This window comes from Lampris incognitus, chromosome 2 (genome assembly GCF_029633865.1).
Source record: "Lampris incognitus isolate fLamInc1 chromosome 2, fLamInc1.hap2, whole genome shotgun sequence".
NCBI lineage: Eukaryota > Metazoa > Chordata > Actinopteri > Lampriformes > Lampridae > Lampris > Lampris incognitus.
Window position 1 is genome coordinate 26,339,143 of NC_079212.1, and position 18,431 is coordinate 26,357,573.

The following is an 18,431-nucleotide window of genomic DNA, read 5'->3' on the forward strand; positions in this document are numbered from 1 at the left end:
CAATAGCTTATATGAAATAACAAAACACTTAAATTTTTATTTTGGGTTCTGGTTTTTATTTGATGGTTGGTGTGAGTTTTCCCCCTACACTGTGTAGCGCTTTGGGTGTCTAGATAAAGCGCTCTATAAATGTAATCCATTATTATTATTATTATTACTGTTGAAAAGAGAAAAAAACAAACAGGATTGAAGTGCTGTAATAACACATAAAAAGGAATCAACAAGTTAAGAAAGTTAGGCCATTAACATAATAATTACATAAAAATAAGGAATTGAGCAAGGGGCGATAATGAACTATACTCCAAGCGAAAACAATTTTAATTAGTACCATCGTTTCGTTTCTCTACAACCTCGGTGCGTATTACTCCGCAGGAAAATGCGTACCACGCCTTCCACTGAAAAGAATAGTCCACAAATGTCCATAAACAGCTTATTCACCAAGAATGCAAGTCAGATAGAAATGTGAAGCATTTTTAAATAAAACAAACTATTTAAAAATATACCATTAACCGCCTGGTTATACAACATTCATCTTTTCTTCAAAACTGATAAATAAGATCCGGTTGGCCGAACAGGAAGCAAGGAGATACTCATGGCGCCCGACTAGAATGGAGTACCTATTATCGCTTCCAAATCTCTATTTTGTTTAGCGTGTCCACAACGAGACATACATTTCCACTCGCAGATACACGGTAAGAAAAACTAGCAGCGGATCTTGTGTCAGAGACAGAAAATATTTTAATTTTCTTCAGGGACAGAATTTGGGCGGTCTGTTGTAGCTGAGGCCCTCGAGGTCCCCAGTAGAGCTCTCAGAATGCCTGAGTGGAAAAGGGGCTTTGTGCAAATGGCGATGCGGAGCAGGCAGGAGGAAGGACAGCTTGGCCTGTTTAAAGCGGCTAACTAGCCTAGCGTAGGTTGCGTTTTGACCGTGTAAGTGCAACACGGGGGAACTCGTCTGCTATGTTTAGATGGGGGAAACTACGAAAATCCCTCTTTATTTAAGTTTATGTCAGGAGTAAAAGCTTCAAAATAACGTCAACAAACATCGGACATGTACTGGTGGTCTATAATTTTATAACACTGGATGACAAGCTTACAACACCGACTAACGGTAGCTAAGCTAGCCCTCTCGTGTACCGAGCTAGCGACAGGTTACCCTTCGCAGTCGGTGCCCGTGTGGCCGTAGTGCAATAAAATCATCGACTTGTGTTCCTTTGTGTCTCCTGTATAACACCGATTAATTCAATCTTTACCCCGGTTAGGGTACCACCTTGTTGTCATAGGAAACATTAAAATGGCCAATTTACCCCAGTGACGTCCTGTTGTCAAATAAAAGTTTTATTGATCCCTCAAATTGTGGCCTGTCTCATTTAAAACCGTTTAATAACAATCATACGATATGATAATTGGTCTAAATGGAGAATACGACCCAATTATGGAATTCTGAAACGCCGAAATGTTACCATAATTGCCAAGGGAAGTCAGCTAAATTGATTGCAGTTTCTCACAATTGAGAAAGATGGCATACCACAAGACTCCTTTGAGTAACATACCAATTTACAGAGGGCTGCTATACACAATAGGAGATGACAACTTGAGACTCAAACTTTTCCGAACAACAAACATATTACTGGACTAGGAATACATTCTTAGCAAATGATGCAAGATATAGTTTTAATTTTACTATTTAGGGTTCATTCACCATGGGCTCCATATATTAAGGAGGGTTTTATTTTTAATTGTTTACTTCATTTATGTTTGATTCCTGTCGATTGTCACCCATTGGTGGGCTATTTTATCTTATATGCCAGTTGCATGTTTATTACTAGAGAGGACATATTAAAGGATGCCATGTCCCATGCTATACTATGTACAGTATTTTGCATACTATTATGTTGCACTGCTTGATTCTCTGTGCTGCTGCACAATACAGTTCCCCAAGGGGTCCAGGGATAAGTAAATATTATGGTATTAAAAAGTGTAAGTTCACTGGTGTTCACCCAAACAAAGCCTGTCTTGCAATAACAAAATAATATGCAATAACATAATAAGGAAGAAGAGGAATGCACATCACAAAATGACACATTTACTGAGGAGTACTTTGATTATAAGTCTAGAGCAATGGCGAAACAGGAGGTGCATCCCAACAATGAACAATCAATGGCAGTGTACTTTCTCTGGACTAAAAGTTATTGTTCCCTAATGTGTTTGCCATCTTTTCTATGCATAGTTATGGATTCAGAAGAGATTGAAGTGGAGAGCAGCAGTGATGCAGGTCCGTCAGGGATGGAGGAGCCATCTGAGAGTGGCATGGGCATGGAATCATCAGAGGCCATGTCTGCTGACAGCAGTGATGCTGCTGCCTCTCATGTACAGGCCCCAGAGTCTGACTGCCACGTGGGACAGAGCTCAGAGGGGCTTGTGGTAAGCCGGTTTTTGTCCTATTCATGTGAGATGAAAATGTCAATATGCCAAAGGCCATTAGATTGCAATAACTGTTACAATAAACTTTTTCTGTAGGAATGCCTTTCATGTAAGCATCACCCCAGGTCAAGTTCCTGGAATATGCAAACTTACTTGGCACGGGGCCCAGTGATTAGTACTGTTGCGTCACAGCAAGAAGGTCCTGGGTTTGAACCCCAGGCCGTCCCAGGTCCTTTCTGTATGGAGTTTACATGTTCTCCCCATGTCTGCGTGGGTTTCCTCCGTGTGCTCCGGTTTCCTCCCACCATCAAAGACATGTATGTTAGGGTTGATACTCCTGTCTCTGCCTCTGACCAAGGCAAAGGAAGAAATAACTGGAGTTGGTCCCCACGTGTTGCATGGCGGCTGCCCACTGCTCCTAGCTACGCAGCTAAGATGGGTTAAATGCAGAGATGAATTTCATTGTATGTGTGTACAATGACAATTAAAACATATTCTATTCTAAACCTTGAACTTGAAATTAATTGTTTATTCTAAGCATCTCATACACAACCCTTTCACCAGGTGTTCATCCCAGAGACCAGCTCTAGCACAGACATCCGAGTTTCCTCGGTCCACCTCCCAGACTCGTCCTCAGTGGCCCAGTCCACCAGTGTATCCAGTGTCTCCACGGTGACTCAATCGGTGCTTGTGTCTGAGTCGGCGCAGGTACTTGTCCACTCTAGTGCCGTGTCTGAAGGAGCTATGATGGTGTCTGATTCAACCGCCTCCACCTCCTCAGATCTGGGGTCAGCCATAGACAAGATCATAGAGTCCACCATCGGTCCTGACATCATGAATGGTATGAGAAAAGGATGACTAAGAGGTGTATTGGTATTTTGTGGATGTATCGCAATGTTTCACAGTCAGTCAGTCAGTCAGTCAGTCAGTCAGTCAGTCAGTCAGTCAGTCAGTCAATCAATTAGTCAGTCTGACTTTATTTATATAGCACATTTCATACATGAAATATTTGGAGTAGGTATCTAAACATCACAACATCACCGCTTTTTTTTCCTTAAGGATGTATAGCTGTTACTAGTGCAGAAGATGGGGGTGCAGAAACAACCCAGTATCTAATATTACAAGGACCCGATGATGGTGAGCTTCCTTGTGATTTGTCTTTCAATTCACTTATTTTAACAGTAATACCAGGGCTTTTTTGTTTTTTTTTCAACTTTTTTACATTTGTGAATTTGAGAAATTGCCCTGTTTTCTGACAAAGGAAACTGAAACTATTTGTATTTAGAGCAAAGTATGATAAAAAGAAATCATAAAAATCACATTGATGCTTTGGGCTCTTGAATACAACTCTAAAATAATATTTCAGATCTTAGTAGGTGCCTATTCCTCCACTGTTCCTCTCCCAGATACAGCAACAATGTACAAACTACATTTAATTTCTGGTGGCACGGTCATTCTTACATTTCATATCTAAAAGGAATACGATGTAAACAATATTTCTTGCAGTGTCCCATCTTGGAATAAATGAAGCCATCTTTGTCTGTTGTTTTCACATGATGATGCAGAACTAAATTTGATCTCAAATGCAAACAAGCAAATTTCAAGTTGGTAATACTGACATAATGGTATTCAGTGCTTAGAAAGTCAGTGAAAAGCCCATGGTGTATTGGGTCCACTTTTTATTGTTTTATCCCACTTTTTTTTTTCTTTGCATGTCCTATACTAGGTGCTCCTATGGTAGCCCAGATGTCCTCCTCAGCCTTGTCCAGCCGAATAACCATTGAGACTATAGGTGAAGGTCCGACCTCTACTTGTTTGGACCAAAATGACTTGCAGGGCAACTTGGAACCAGACCAACCTGACGATCAGCCAGGACACTCGGGTTATCCAGAGGACAGTAGCAGTCAGCCAGACCAGCCTCAGCATTCCCACCCCTCCCAATACATGGACTGCAGTGCAGATGGTCCAGACCAGACTGGGGAGTCGTCGTCGTCCTCCTCCTACATGGAATGCTCTGCAGAGGAGCCCGACCAGACCCGCTCCCAGGTCAGTTTCCCTGACTACAGTGGAGACAACTGTGACCAGGACCTTCCTGGGTATGTGGAGTGCAGCGGGGCCGACTCCAACCCTGCCAACCGAGGTCACTATGTGGTGGAGTGCAGTGCCGGGTACCTCGAAAGTTCAGCAGATGATGGACAACAACCTCATCATTCACGTAGCTACATTGACAGCAGTGCTGACCACCGCTCCCAGACCATTCGCCAGTATGGGACTGAGTATGGTGGGCAGTGTGTAGCAGCTGCGGACTCTGAGCAGCCGGGCTGTTCACAGTACCACGCTCAAGATGATGATGATGATGATGATGATGAAGATGATGACCAGAATCAGGACCCAGACCACCCCCATCTCTCCCCGCAGCAGCCCCAGCACTCCTGCTACATGGAGAGCAGCAACGGCCCAGAAGGCTCCCTCTACGCTGATGAGGGCACCTCATCCGACCACCCCCTTGCCGACACAGCAGGTTCAGCTGAGGCCCTGGAGTGCAGTGAGAGCCAGCCTGGGCCATACATCAGTAGCAGTGGCACCTATACCACCCACCCAGAGCCTGGGCTATCTGTGCAGTGCTCTCACAGTCAAGAGGAGCCCCAGGGCTCACAGGGGCCTCAGGATGAGGCTGGGCTGGTGGCGGCATCAGAGACACCGGCCGTGGATGAGGGCTGTGGAGACCGACCACCCAACCTGGCTGAGCTAGAGGAGATGATGGAGGTGGTGATCGTACAGCAGTTTAAATGCAAGATGTGTCCATATAAGAGCACCTCCAAAGATACTCTCATTAATCACATGAGAGATCGGCATTTCAAACCTGCAGGTAGGAGATGGCAGTGGATTATAGAGCAGAGCGATATGTCGTTAGACCCATGACAGTTGCTCTTCTTAACAGTCCTGTACAATGTATTCCAGGGGAGGCCCCAAAGAAGCGTGGTCGAGGGCGTCCCCCTAAGAGTGAGACCCTGGCTCGTCGCCAGGCAGAGCTGAAGGCAGCAGAGGAGAGGAAGGCAGCAAAGGTGAAGTCAGAGGAGCCACAACAAGCAGAGGAAGATGAGGATGACATTGTGGATGCTGGAGCTATCGATGACCCAGAAGGTCAGTGAGGGACTCATGTCACTGATTAGATCTTGAAGCAGATCTTCGGGGATATGAATTGTTACTTATTCGAATGCTTCTGAGTCAGTCAGTCAGTCACTTACTGACATATAGTGTAATTGATAATATACACTCACTACTCTCCATACCCCACCATATCTGTTTATTTCCAGAGGACAGTGACTATAACCCAGTAGATGGGGATTTCCGGGGTAGACCACCGGCCATTCTAAAGAAGCCCACTCCCCCCATCTCATCCTCTTCTCAGGGGCGTCCGCGGCGCAAGGTTGGTCGGCCCAGAAAGTACAGCCTTGTGGAGGAAGGCTTCAGCAGCAAAGGTGGGTTTTGCCAGGGCAAAATGATAGCCAGCACTGTACAATTGCTAGTATTGCTGGTATTCACATCATAATAACTTGCATTGCCTCACTCACCATTTCTGCATTTGTTAAATTCAGAAGCAGAGAGTGCTCCTAAGAAGCCCAGGGTGAGTGTGGATGCCAGTGCCCCTGAGGAGGCAAGCTCTTCCGGGTTAGGCAATGGCTCACATTCTTTGAGTAATGGAGACGCAGCTGAGGCAGCAGTAAGCCAATCAGACTCTGAGAACAAAGACCCGTCATCAAACACAGCGCCAGAAGAAGAGTTCTACCCCAAGAGGCGCGGTCGACCCTCCAAGAGGTTTCTACGCAAGAAGTATAAGAAGTATATAAATCGCAAGTAAGGATCTAGTTATTCAGTGCAATTGCATTATGTATAACAGCTCTCATAATATGCTATGGCTTTTATAGAAAGCTTATATGTCTCTCCACTGTTCTTTATATTCCAGTCGATACTATAAATCCCTCAAACCACTCCTAAGGCCGCACAATTGCTGGATCTGTGGCTCACGTTTCCTCTCCCAAGAAGACCTGCGCTTTCATGTGAATTCCCATGAAGGCAATGATCCAGAGCTCTTTAAGTGTCTGCAGTGCAACTATCGCTGCAAACGCTGGTCCTCTCTCAAGGTCAGTTCCAGCAAAACGAGCCACTCCAGGTCACTTCAGGGACTCAAAGTCACATGTGTTTAATGTCTGGGGTGCTGTATTACAGGATCACATGTTCAACCATGAGGGGACCAAGCCATTCAAGTGTGAAGAGTGTGACTATAGCAGCGTCTACAGGAAAGATGTGATCCGCCATTCAGCAGTTCACAACAAAGACAAGTACATCCCTCAGATGACTTATCCAACAGCTGTTGATGTTTCCCAATACAAGAAAATACTGTGCATTAATGTTTTCATATACTGCCACTGATCTATTTTTCTTCCATCTTCTAGAAAAAGAAAGACTGAGCTGGTAAGATTTAGAACCTTTCCAGATTTCGATTTCCAATTATCATCACTACAATACAGCTACATGCCAAAGGCATAATGCAGACAAGTCTTTTGTTTATAAATACAAATGCAAAGTATTCAACTGTCCCCTTTCATGCCTGCACTTGCAGGTACCCAAGGTCTCCCAGTTCCCTTGTCCTGTCTGCCACAGGGTTTACCCCATGCAAAAGAGACTGACCCAGCACATGAAGACCCACAGTGCTGAGAAACCGCACATGTGTGATAAGGTGTGCAAGATGGGCAAATCAAGGAAACCTCTTTACATATTGAAATATAAAATGTTCTGTTAGTTTCAAATTTTGTATTCAAAAATGTTTTGTAATTTTGATACATTTTGTTAATTGCTTTTCTTGCTTCCACTGATACATTACTTACGATTCTAATAGAAGGGTTTAATTGAATGTTTTACTATCTAAACTGGGGCGGCACAGTGGCCCAGTGGTTAGTGCTGTTGCCTCACAGCAAGAAGGTCCTGGGTTCGAACCCTTGGGTCGTCCAACCTTGGGGGTCATCCCAGGTCTTCCTCTGTGTGGAGTTTGCATGTTCTCCCCGTGTCTGCATGGGTTTCTTCCGGGTGCTCCAGTTTCCTCCCACAGGCCAAAGACATATAGGTCAGGTGAATCGGCCATACTGAAATTGTCCCTAGGTGTGAATGTGTCTGCACTGCGATGGACCGGCGACCTATCCAGGATGTTTCCCCGCCTTCCATCCAATGACTGCTGGGATAGGCTCCAGCATCCCGCGACCCTAATTAGGATAAGCAGCTTGGAAAATGGATGGATGGATGAACTGTCTAAACTGATGAACTCCCAAATTGGTCCTAGTAGCTTAGTAGTTTATCGCTACTGTTTATAGTGACAATAGCCACAGTTTTTTATACCATCACAATGTATTATCTCAAATAATGTCACAGCATTAACAAATTAGCAAAAATGTGATATGTTAAGTCATTTTCAGTATTAAATATGCCACTTTTAATCAAATGCTTTAATTCAAATCATTTAACATTTCTATCAGTGCATACATTGTCCTTATGGATGGCTCCAGTTTGTAGTACCTCACTGCTGATATTCTGTTGCTTCTGCCTGTCTCTCTTCACAGTGTGGCAAATCCTTCAAGAAGCGCTACACATTCAAAATGCACCTATTGACCCACATACAAAGCCTTGGAGATAGCAAGTGAATATTCCTAATTATTTTCTCTTGACCCCTAATAGAAATCAGATTAAATGTCAGTTTTGCAAAAGTTGAATGTTATCAAATGTTTAGTTTAGAGCATAGAGTTAAGTGTTCATGGGTTAATGCCAGCCATTGTTATTGTTGTTAATAATTTAATTTTGTATGCATCATATTTTTATAAATAACTCTCCGATGTGTATGTGCCAGGTTCAAGTGTGAGTTCTGCGACTACACATGTGACAACAAGAAGCTCCTGCTGAACCATCAGCTGTCCCATACCAATGACAGGCCCTTCAAGTGTGACTACTGTAAATACTCCACCTCCAAGGAAGACTTCTTGGTGTCGCACCTCGCTATCAAGCACACAGGTTTGTGTACCACAACATACCACACAGACTTTTCTAAAGTTGTTCACATTTTCATGTTCATCTCATGTTGCAGTTAATAACTAAGAACTGATTTACATATATCTGTCCTTTTCAGGAGAGAAGCCTTTCTCTTGTGACATGTGCCACTTCATGACCAAGCACAGGAAGAACTTGCGCCTGCATGTACAGTGTCGCCACCCGGAGGACTTTGAGGAGTGGTGCATTACTCACCCTGAAGAGCCAGTCAGGAGGCGCCGTAGACCCTTTTTCACTCTGCAGCAAATAGAGGAGTTAAAACAGCAGCACGATGAGCTGCAGAACTCCATTGTGAGTCCATTACACAATCATGTTTATTTGTTTGTTGGCTCGTGTATTGGCAATGTTCGTAACATGTTGAACCTCTCCATTAGGTAACTGTCGATTCTGTGACACTACAAGCCATGCAGGATATGGAGAATGGTTCTGTCTCTCATGATGCACTGGAAAACACCACCATCATTTATGAACAAGGTTAGTGACATTTCCATCAAAAACATTGATATTTTCAAAGGCTTGTGTTACCTTTACACTCCTACGTAAAACGACCATAGGCAGTCAAAATGACCATCAGTTTTTAAACTCTATATTCTGTCAAGATAAATACCCAACTGAGATATTATTGCATTGCATATGTTAGTATGTTTGTTAAGAAACGACTGACACTAAAATTAACATTTTAACAACTATAATACTATTTTTAAACAATTTAAACTTCAGAGAAATGGTCAAACTTGAATAGCAAAATTGAAAAAGTGAAAATATAACCTGAAAAACAAAACGGAAAACACATATTGCTAATCTAACAAACGTAACAAGGCCTATAAAACATGAAATGTGGGGAAAAAAAGAACTGAAAATAAATATTGAAACAGTCCGAAACAGCGACTGGAACTTAAAAACTACTGGAACGACCATGGGCGGTCATTTTGACTGCCACGGCTTTTAAACTCTATCTTCTGTCAAGATATATTACATACGTTGGTATGTATGTTAAGAAACTAACTGACACCAAAATTAATATTTTAACAACTTTAATACTATTTTTTAAAACAATTTAAAATGGTCTGTGTCCAACGCCTGTAAATACTGCAACACCCTGGTGGTAGTCATGGTGGGTCTGAAATGGCGTCTGTACATGTTGGCAATAATCAAAAATCAAGCTTAGACTATTACGCTGCACTGGAGAACGCTAGTTTTTTTTCCAGGACAGGGCAACGAACTTTGCGAAGGAAATGATGTGACCAAAACACATCATAAATAGTTACATGACACGCGCGATCACGCCCAAATTACGAGCGGCCATTTTGACCACTCATGGTCATTTTAGGTAGATCTTATCATAACTTTTTTTTTTTTTGTGCAATTGGTCCAAAACTCATTTTAATGCAAACATGCAGTTTTAGAAGAATTCAGGGAGCGGCAGGTCTGTGTCTTTTTTTTCTACCAAGTTATTAAACGTTGGAAAATCCAAAATGGTCATAATGACCGCCCTCTCTCCATCCTCTCCCTAGCTGAGTGCACTGACTTGTCAGCCCAGAATGCACTTGACCTGCTGTTGAATGTGAGCAATGCACGGGAGTTGGTTGGAAACTCTTTACAGGTAAGCACTTCTGCTAACAAAAGACTATGGTTCGTTATCTCGTATATAACACATACACCTCACAGTGGCCAACTGACTGCTTCATTTTTGGATATAATTGCAAGATGTGCACTACAAAACACAACAAAATTACAAATGCAGGTAACTCATTGATTGCTGGTCAGTTGAGACCTTTAGATTTTTCTCCAAGGCTTTTTAGCTGTATCTGATACTGTTTTAAAAATGTTAGTAAACATAAAACCACAAAAATTTCAAAGAGTAAAACTTATTTGTGATGAACCCTCTTCATTTTTATGTATGCATTAATTTGCCAGATGATAATAATGTGAGAGAAGCTCTTTCTCAAATATATTTCAAAATGGATATGATCAAATAGTTGAAACAAACTCCAAAGACTTACAGACAACTAGGAGTTTAAGGAAGGGGAACCCTGAATTGTAGCCTTGAATATGGACTTGACCATCACTTTGTGTACATATGCTTTGCAGGTGGCAGTGCTGAAGTCAGACAGTAAGGCACTTGAGGGGCGTACATGGAGTGGGGTGACATCTGCTTCTGGCCAGCCACAAAAGGTGGTGACATTCCACGTGTCAGAGAACGGCGAGACGGTGGTCCAGGAGGCCTATCAGGCAGCCACCTCAGAGGCAGCAGAGCTCACTCAGATTGCCATCGAAGCCTATGAGGGAGGAGGGGACTTCAGTGTGGTGGAACAGGCTGTTGAGGAGATCCACAGGTAGGGTTTAGGGCACTATACAGAAAGTTTCCCAATACCAAAGTTGAGAATTTTTCACTGATCTAATTTTGCTCATGTTGCTATGTTCGGTAAACACTTTCCCCACTGTGTAATGTTGTGAGCTGTCCCCTGGGGGAAAAAAACTACCAACTCCCAGTCATCATATCTAGTCATATGCCTCTGCCTAGTGCAGCCTTCGTTCGTCATTCAAAACAAACACAGCTTGCCGGCTATGAGACAACATCGGCACTAATACTGAACCGAATCAGACGGGGTTGACTTGACAGAAGAAGACAAGCTTGTTTCTAAAAAAGATGCCCTGTGGACTGTTTGGTCATGGGTTTCACCCGCTTTAGCAAATGGGTGAAACAAGGTGAAGTGCAATGTAAAATCTTCTGCAAAACCAAGACAGATAAGCACACTCATGGCCAAAGCGCTTCCCCAAAGAAGCTGTCTCTAACACAAGCATTTTCCAATGCTGCTCAATATGCAAAATATTCATGCAACTAGAACAAGATAACGGACACCATCACATGCTGCATAGCAAAGCACGGGGGGCCCCATAGCTGCAGTAGAACATAGTGGTTTCAAATGATTCATTCAAACCCTTGGCAAGAGATTTGCTGTGCCCTTGAAAATATTTTTCACTAACTGCGGTGCCTGGCATTGACAAAAAAATGCAGTGAAAAGATAGCTGCTGACTAACACGATCTTTCAGCAGGTGATGAAATACAGACTTTTAGTTGTCAGGGAGCTGTGATGGTAGTATTAAAACAGTGGTATTTTTGAACCAGGGTTCAAAAGAAATTGTCCATAAAGTATCGCTATCAAGGTGAAATGATCATGATATTGATTGTAAGTCATATCGCCCAGCTCTATCCACGGGTAAAAGTGACGCTCTTCTTAAGTCCACTGTAGTTGAGGCGGTATGGTATGTCATGAATATCATGCTATGTCATGACATACTCTTAATCCTAATTTTGAACAACACGGTCAAATGGTCAGCAGGCATGAAGATAACCAATTTGTTAGATTGGGATTGAATGAGGTTTTTTTTTGTTTTCTTTTGTTTTCCTGACAGTTGTGTTAACATAAAATTTTTACTGCATCTTAGCTCATTGTCAGTGTGCTTTAAGAAAACAGATTCCCAGTCTCCATGATTAGATGGAACTAATAAAATTATTTTTCACAATTCTCACTTTTTTTCCCAATTGTTTGCATTTCATGCCATATCTTTATAATTGTTTTTTTATGAATACAGCAATGGAGAGAACAGTCCGTCCGAGACTGTTGAGGTCTCTGAATCAGAGAGTATGAAAAGTGACAAGTACTATCTAACATCAACACTGGCAGATGGTGTTTTACAGCAGGTGGAGGTAAGAATAAGAATACAAAGGTTTTGAAAGGACTGAGTATCACTGTGGTGCTTCTCCCCCATCTGACTGTATTGGTCTTTTGTCGTCAGCTGAGTAGTGAGTCTCCAGCCTCCCCGTCTGTTGTGAGCTCTCCCAGTCTCGGCTCCAAGAGGTTCTCCTGCCGCATCTGTATGGAGTCTTTCCAGGGCCGCTCTGACATGGAGAACCACAAGAGGGCGCACCTGGACTCTAACACTTTCAAGTGCCCTGACTGTGACTTCACAGCTCCCTCCTGGCCTGACGTTAAGGTAAGTCACTTTTCAAGCATAGATGTCCCTCTTAAATAGGAATGGAGCTTTTATAAACACTGTTGTCAGTAGTCACCCAACTGTTACAAACCTGAACATTATGTCCTATCTCAGACTCACATGGAGCTACATTCGTACCTACGGCCTCACAAGTGTCCAAACTGCAGTTTTGCCTCCAAGAACAAGAAGGACCTGCGTCGGCACATGATGACCCACACAAATGAGAAGCCCTTCTCCTGCAAACTGTGTGGACAAAGGTAAAACAAAACATCATTCTTGAGGTGACTGAATGATACAGCGAACTGATACACAAGCAATACAACACTAAGGTTCACATTTCAGTTCCCAGTGCTGCCTCCAGTTCAGCTGAGACATTGCAGGGTGTGCAATTGGCAGCGCTCCTCTGTGGGAAGCTGGCAGGTGACTCCTACAGGGGGCACCGGCACAGCTGCAGGTGAAAGTGGGGGAAATAGCGTGAGCTTCCACAAGCAGTATATTCCCCCAGAGAAGCATAAAGCTGGCAAATGTGGGGGGAAAAAAGCAGTTGGTGACTCCAACGTGTATCAGAGGACACACATAGCTCACCCCCCAACTACCATAGGGGTGATTCAGTGGCAGCACAACAGAACAAGGGAACTGGACATGTGGAATTCGGATGGAAAAAGGGAGAGAAAAATATTTTTATTCCTGCACATGTTATGATTCAGTTTAAACTTTACAAACCCTCATGGGACATCTGCATCAGGCCACAAATTGTCAATGAAGAGCTGCTGATGGTTTTACTGTCCACCCTCTCAGGTTCAACCGTAACGGCCACCTAAAGTTTCACATGGAGCGGCTCCACAACCAAGATCACCCAGCACGCAAGAACCGCACTCCTGCCTCACAGCAGACCATCATAGTTAACGATGATGAGGAGGCCATGGCCACGCTACAGTGTAAGAATCATATTCACAATGTAACACAGCATACTGCGTGGAAACCTTCCCATTCCAGTTTTTAAGATATTTAATCACAATCCACAAATACATTTTCAAGTTAGACTAAACTAGGAGCACTAGCTACTTTTTATTTCCAAGGCAACCTATTTAAAACTGCAATTTAACAACAGAGACTGCACAGATATTTTATCTTTTCTTTTCTTTTTAAATGCTACCAACTATTTTTAGCAGGAAATTTGTTTCCTGTCTTTTTTTTTTTTTTAATTAGTACTCTGGCTTTTGTGCTTTTCTTTTTTTAAACATGCATTACAGCCCTGCAGGCAGGCCAGACAGTGATCAGTCCAGAGCGGTTGCAGGCCCTGGGGCAGGATCACATCATTGTAGCCCAAGAGCAGGTGCTGTCAGACCAGGTACCAGCTTGCAAAACATGCTGCAAAAATATACATGTAAAATTACAGCCTCAAGATACTGTTAAATTACATACTCACCTTTAGTCACTCTCTTTGGCGTGAGTAGACCATAATGATTTATATCCACATCCATTCATTTGGACATTGTTTTATCTAGGAGGAGGGCACGTACATCCAGCAAATAACCACCGTGGACGGGCAGACTGTTCAGCACCTAATGACGGGGGAAAACCAGGTGACTGAGGTAAAGACCATTCTTTCGATGACACTTCATCACTGTGTAGGGAGCTTTTTGGGAAGCAGAATAGGAAAATTGTCCTTCAGACACAATGCTCAGGTTCAGGAAGTATCCGCTGCGATCAAGTGTCCTTAAGCAAGGCACTAAAGCCTTCCCATCTCCAGGAGCACTGCGCTGTAGTTCACCCTGTGCTCTGACTTTCCCACGGAGGGCGAGTGATGAAGTATAACATATTAAAACAAAAACATAGAGACCTCATAGGCACTGACAGTTAGGACTTGTCTCCTCAAATATTTTTTGTGTAAAAATTATGTTGATAGTAAGTAATTATCTCAAGAATGTTTCTGTATTGGGTTTATAAGCAATAATGTACATATTCAACTCTCCAGCTCCAAATTGGATATGTACAATTTTATCCCTTTTGGAGTTTATAACCAGACATCTGACCCTCAAGATGCTCAAAAGAATTTAAGAATTGTGCCTCTTTCATTGCATGAAAATATTATTTTTTTTAGGCTTGATGGTCAATAGTGGAAGTAGTTGTGCATAGTGTGTAAATCCGCAAGCTTGTTTCTTAAAAACAGGAAAAAAAGAACAGATAGAACCTACTATGCTGTGATACTGTGTAAATGTACGTAGAATATTTTTTGAAAATTGATTTCTCACTTCATTTTTATATCCATGATAGATCATGAATCTTATAATCATATATTATTCATAAGGGGATCTTGTAGCTTACATATCTTGTATCTGACATATTGATCTTATATCTTATATTATTATATTAATCTTGTATTACATTACAAAAGTGGAAATTATGTTTGAAAAAAGATGACCACATACACATGAGTTCTTATGTATGTGTGTAAACATCTTTGTATAAGTGCAGGCACTATGATTATGCACATCAATCATTCTTGTTTACTCTTATATGTTCATACCCTTATATACGCCGGGATGGTCATTTCAATCTATTTGTGCAATCTGCCCCCCTCCCAGGTCCAGTACATCATCTCACAGGATGGAGTACAGCACCTTTTCCCCCAGGAGTATGTGGTGCTGGCAGACGGTGACCACATACAGGTATGTGTTAAAGTGCTTAAGAAGCCGCCTTGACCAACAGAAATGAGGAATCTGCCTCAGTGGGATCCCTCAGCATAAAGACACAAAGACATGGGCATGTTTTAATTTTCATCCATCCATTATCCAAGCCGCTTATCCCAATTGGGGTCACAGGATGCTGGAGCCTATCCCAGCAGTCATGGGGCGGCAGGTGGGGAGACACCCTGGACCGGTCGCCAGTCCATCACAAGGCCGACACATTCACACCTAGGAACAATTTAGTATGGCCGATTCACCTGACCTACATGTCTTTGGACTGTGGGAGGAAACCGGGGCACCCAGAGAAAACCCACGCAGACACGGGGGAGAACATGCAAACTCAACGCAAGACTGGACAACCATGGGGTTCGAACCCAAGACCTTCTTACTGTGAGGCGACTGCCCCTAACCACTGCGCCACCGTGCTGCCCATGTTTTCATTTGGGGGGGAGATATATATATATATATACACTATATTGCTAATTTCTTTGTATCTTCATGTCTGTCATTCCAACAAGACAGATCCAAAATGTGACAATTTGCTAAAATTACTTTGCTTGTCAATGATACTTGAGGTTGAACCATTTAGGAGTCACAACACCTTTTCATAACTTTATCATAACTGTCTGTCCCCTCAGATGCCAGATGGGCAGATAATCCAGTATGAGAACGACAGAGCGGTACTTCAGGACCAACAGGTACTTATCCAAAACACTCTTAAAACACAGAATAAGCTGCGGGGAGTATTTGGTGCTGACAGATGACAACCAGACTGTCAATTTATAGTGCACTATGAAATATTCATTTTATAGACTGGCGTTTTTGTGTTGTTATCCTCTCATATGTCCACAATTTTTCATTCTCTCATTTCTGTTTTGCTTATCACTCATTATTTTTACCAATGTGCTTCATTTTTGTTTTGTGAAGCACTTTTAAACATTTAATTTGAAAAGTGTTTGTGGCAAATCTGCGCCACAGCTGGGGTTTGCTGGCACAGAGACGCGGACACCGATAGCGAATGAGGGCACAACTGCCCATTTGTTAAAACAGACATTAAAAACACCAGAGTTAAAACCTATTTAAAAGACTTAAAACAGACGTCAACTTAAAAGTCTTGTGTGTCTTTGTTTAGGGTGCAAAATCACTTTATCTGTCCTGAGTTAATTAATCTAACTTTGGACGGCTGGTCCACACCCCACTCTGCCGCTGTGCTCTATGAATATTTTCATTGTATTGTCATTGTTATCATGCTGTTGTTATTATGAGATTCAATGCTTTTTCTGCCACGTCATTCTTGTGCCCAGATTGCTGTCAACAATGATGGTCAGATTCAATACTTGCCCATCAGCGCAGAGCAGCAGATAGTGAGTCCTGAAGACCTGGAGGCTGCTGCCCACTCTGCTGTCACAGGTTGGCTTTCTCACTGAACCAATATCGTTCAAACAATCGATTAAAGAAACTTTCATGTCTGCGGTTGGGGAGCTGGATGTGGATACGTGTCCTGGTCACTGCACTAGTGCCTCCTCTGGTTGGTAAGGGCGCCTGTTTGGGGGGGAGGGGGAACTGTGGGGAAAAGCGTGATCCTCCCACGTGCTACATCCCCCTGGCAAAACTCCTCACTGTCAAGTGAAAAGAAGCGGCTGGCGACTCCACATGTATTGGAAGAGGCGTGTGGTAGTCTGCAGTCCTCCCCGGATCGGCAGAGGGGGTGGAGCAGCAACCGGGACAGCTCGGAAGAGAAGAGTGGGGTAACTGGCCAGATACAACTGGGGAGAAATAGGGGGGAAATCCAAAAAAAAGAAGAAGAAACTTTCATGTTTCACTGAAACTGTTACATAGTTTACTTTGGTCAATTAACATCTATTCTTTTGGCATTTAAATGATGCTGCAGTCCACACAACTCAAATTCGGAGCATTAGCAATATATCTTAGATTCTTAGATCACCTGATTTAAAGCAACTTCTGGCAAGAACTGCAAAGGTTGGAGCCAAGCCGCAGTGCCCTTGGAATAGATGTAAACAAATAAATAAATAGAATTAACTTTGCAAAGAACAACCACTTTACCAGTGTTGAGTGTACCCCCTCTGCCCTTCCCTTTGTGTTGACTAACACCTTTGCTGTCTTACAGCTGTAGCAGATGCAGCCATGGCACAGGCCCAGACAGTATATACTGAGGCTACACCTGAACAGCTAGAGCAGCTACAACAACAGGGCATCCACTATGATGTCATTACTTTAACCGACGAATAGACAGACAGTTGAACTTGTCTGCTTTCGGCTGCCTGGATACAGACTGGTGCACAGCAGGACCGGTCGGACTGTTGGAACCACTATGAGCAGACGTAAAAAGTGCAACCTCAAGATATGCATTCAGCTACCTGGAATGTGAATAAAAGGATAATCTTTTGGACTGTATCATCCTTTTGGGGGTGGTTGCACGTTTTATTGAGATCAGCAGCTTTTTGTAAATTAGCAACACTGCACCAATAGCTTCTAATTTAATCATAGAGGCTGTGCGTTTAGGTTCGGAAAAGTTGGTCGACTCTTTAAGTATTTAAGCTGATATGGTTTTCATGTGCCTCAACTGCTTTGATTTGCAAGACAATGTTGTTAAAGAAGAGGAGGTGGCTTATCTCATGTAATGGTAAACATTCTGAGCTTTCAAGTTGACAGTTTTATCTTTGATCTGTAAAAAAGATATGTTTATTGTTAGAATGGAACAGTACGACAGTGACTTTTACTGAATTATCAAAGAATTTGTATATAACTTAAGGCACTTGTCTTCTGTTCCACGATGGAGAGTATGTTTTATTTGGTGAATGAGAAGTGTCAAAAAAGATAAAAACTGATACCAAATAACTTGCTATTACTTTATTTATATAATTGTTCTGTGACCACAAATCTGGCTGGTCAGTTGGATGATTAATTGCTGTGGTATGATACGACATATGTACCATATTGTCCTAATTTCAACCAATTAAATAGAGTTGACAAACCTGTACAATTTACAGTTCCATGGCATAAAATTTGACTGTGACTGTCTTGAAACATAAAAAAAAAAAATCAATGTACAGGGTTAAAAATTGCACCAATTTCAAGAAAACATAAAACGATTTGTTGAAAAAACATAAACCCTCTGAAAGTTTTATTTAAACAAGACATAATTGTCAACTTACTAAATAGGTGCATCTATTGCTACCTATCTATATTTTACCTATCTAT

The 18,431-nt window shown here is 42.5% G+C and overlaps 1 protein-coding gene across 2 annotated transcripts; it reads left to right on the forward strand.

Annotated features, from left to right (window-relative positions):
* The first annotated feature begins 511 nt into the window (after positions 1–511).
* Positions 512–18,317, forward strand: LOC130107352 (zinc finger protein 335-like). Of its 2 annotated transcripts, none has more exons than XM_056273902.1 (28): positions 512–692; positions 2,231–2,424; positions 2,989–3,265; positions 3,484–3,561; positions 4,151–5,293; positions 5,386–5,568; positions 5,742–5,906; positions 6,024–6,282; positions 6,392–6,569; positions 6,655–6,767; positions 6,882–6,900; positions 7,049–7,165; positions 8,040–8,116; positions 8,324–8,484; positions 8,600–8,811; positions 8,895–8,994; positions 10,035–10,123; positions 10,612–10,856; positions 12,118–12,232; positions 12,322–12,519; positions 12,634–12,776; positions 13,318–13,457; positions 13,773–13,870; positions 14,028–14,114; positions 15,108–15,191; positions 15,848–15,907; positions 16,514–16,619; positions 17,338–18,317. In XM_056273902.1, exons 2-28 carry the CDS (start codon positions 2,233–2,235, stop codon positions 17,457–17,459), a joined length of 4,761 nt encoding a protein of 1,586 aa, XP_056129877.1. In that variant the 5' UTR covers positions 512–692; positions 2,231–2,232; the 3' UTR covers positions 17,460–18,317. The 2 variants fall into 2 exon arrangements, with proteins under 2 accessions (XP_056129877.1, XP_056129878.1); XM_056273903.1 differs by having other exon boundaries at positions 7,058–7,165.
* Positions 18,318–18,431: the final 114 nt, after the last annotated feature.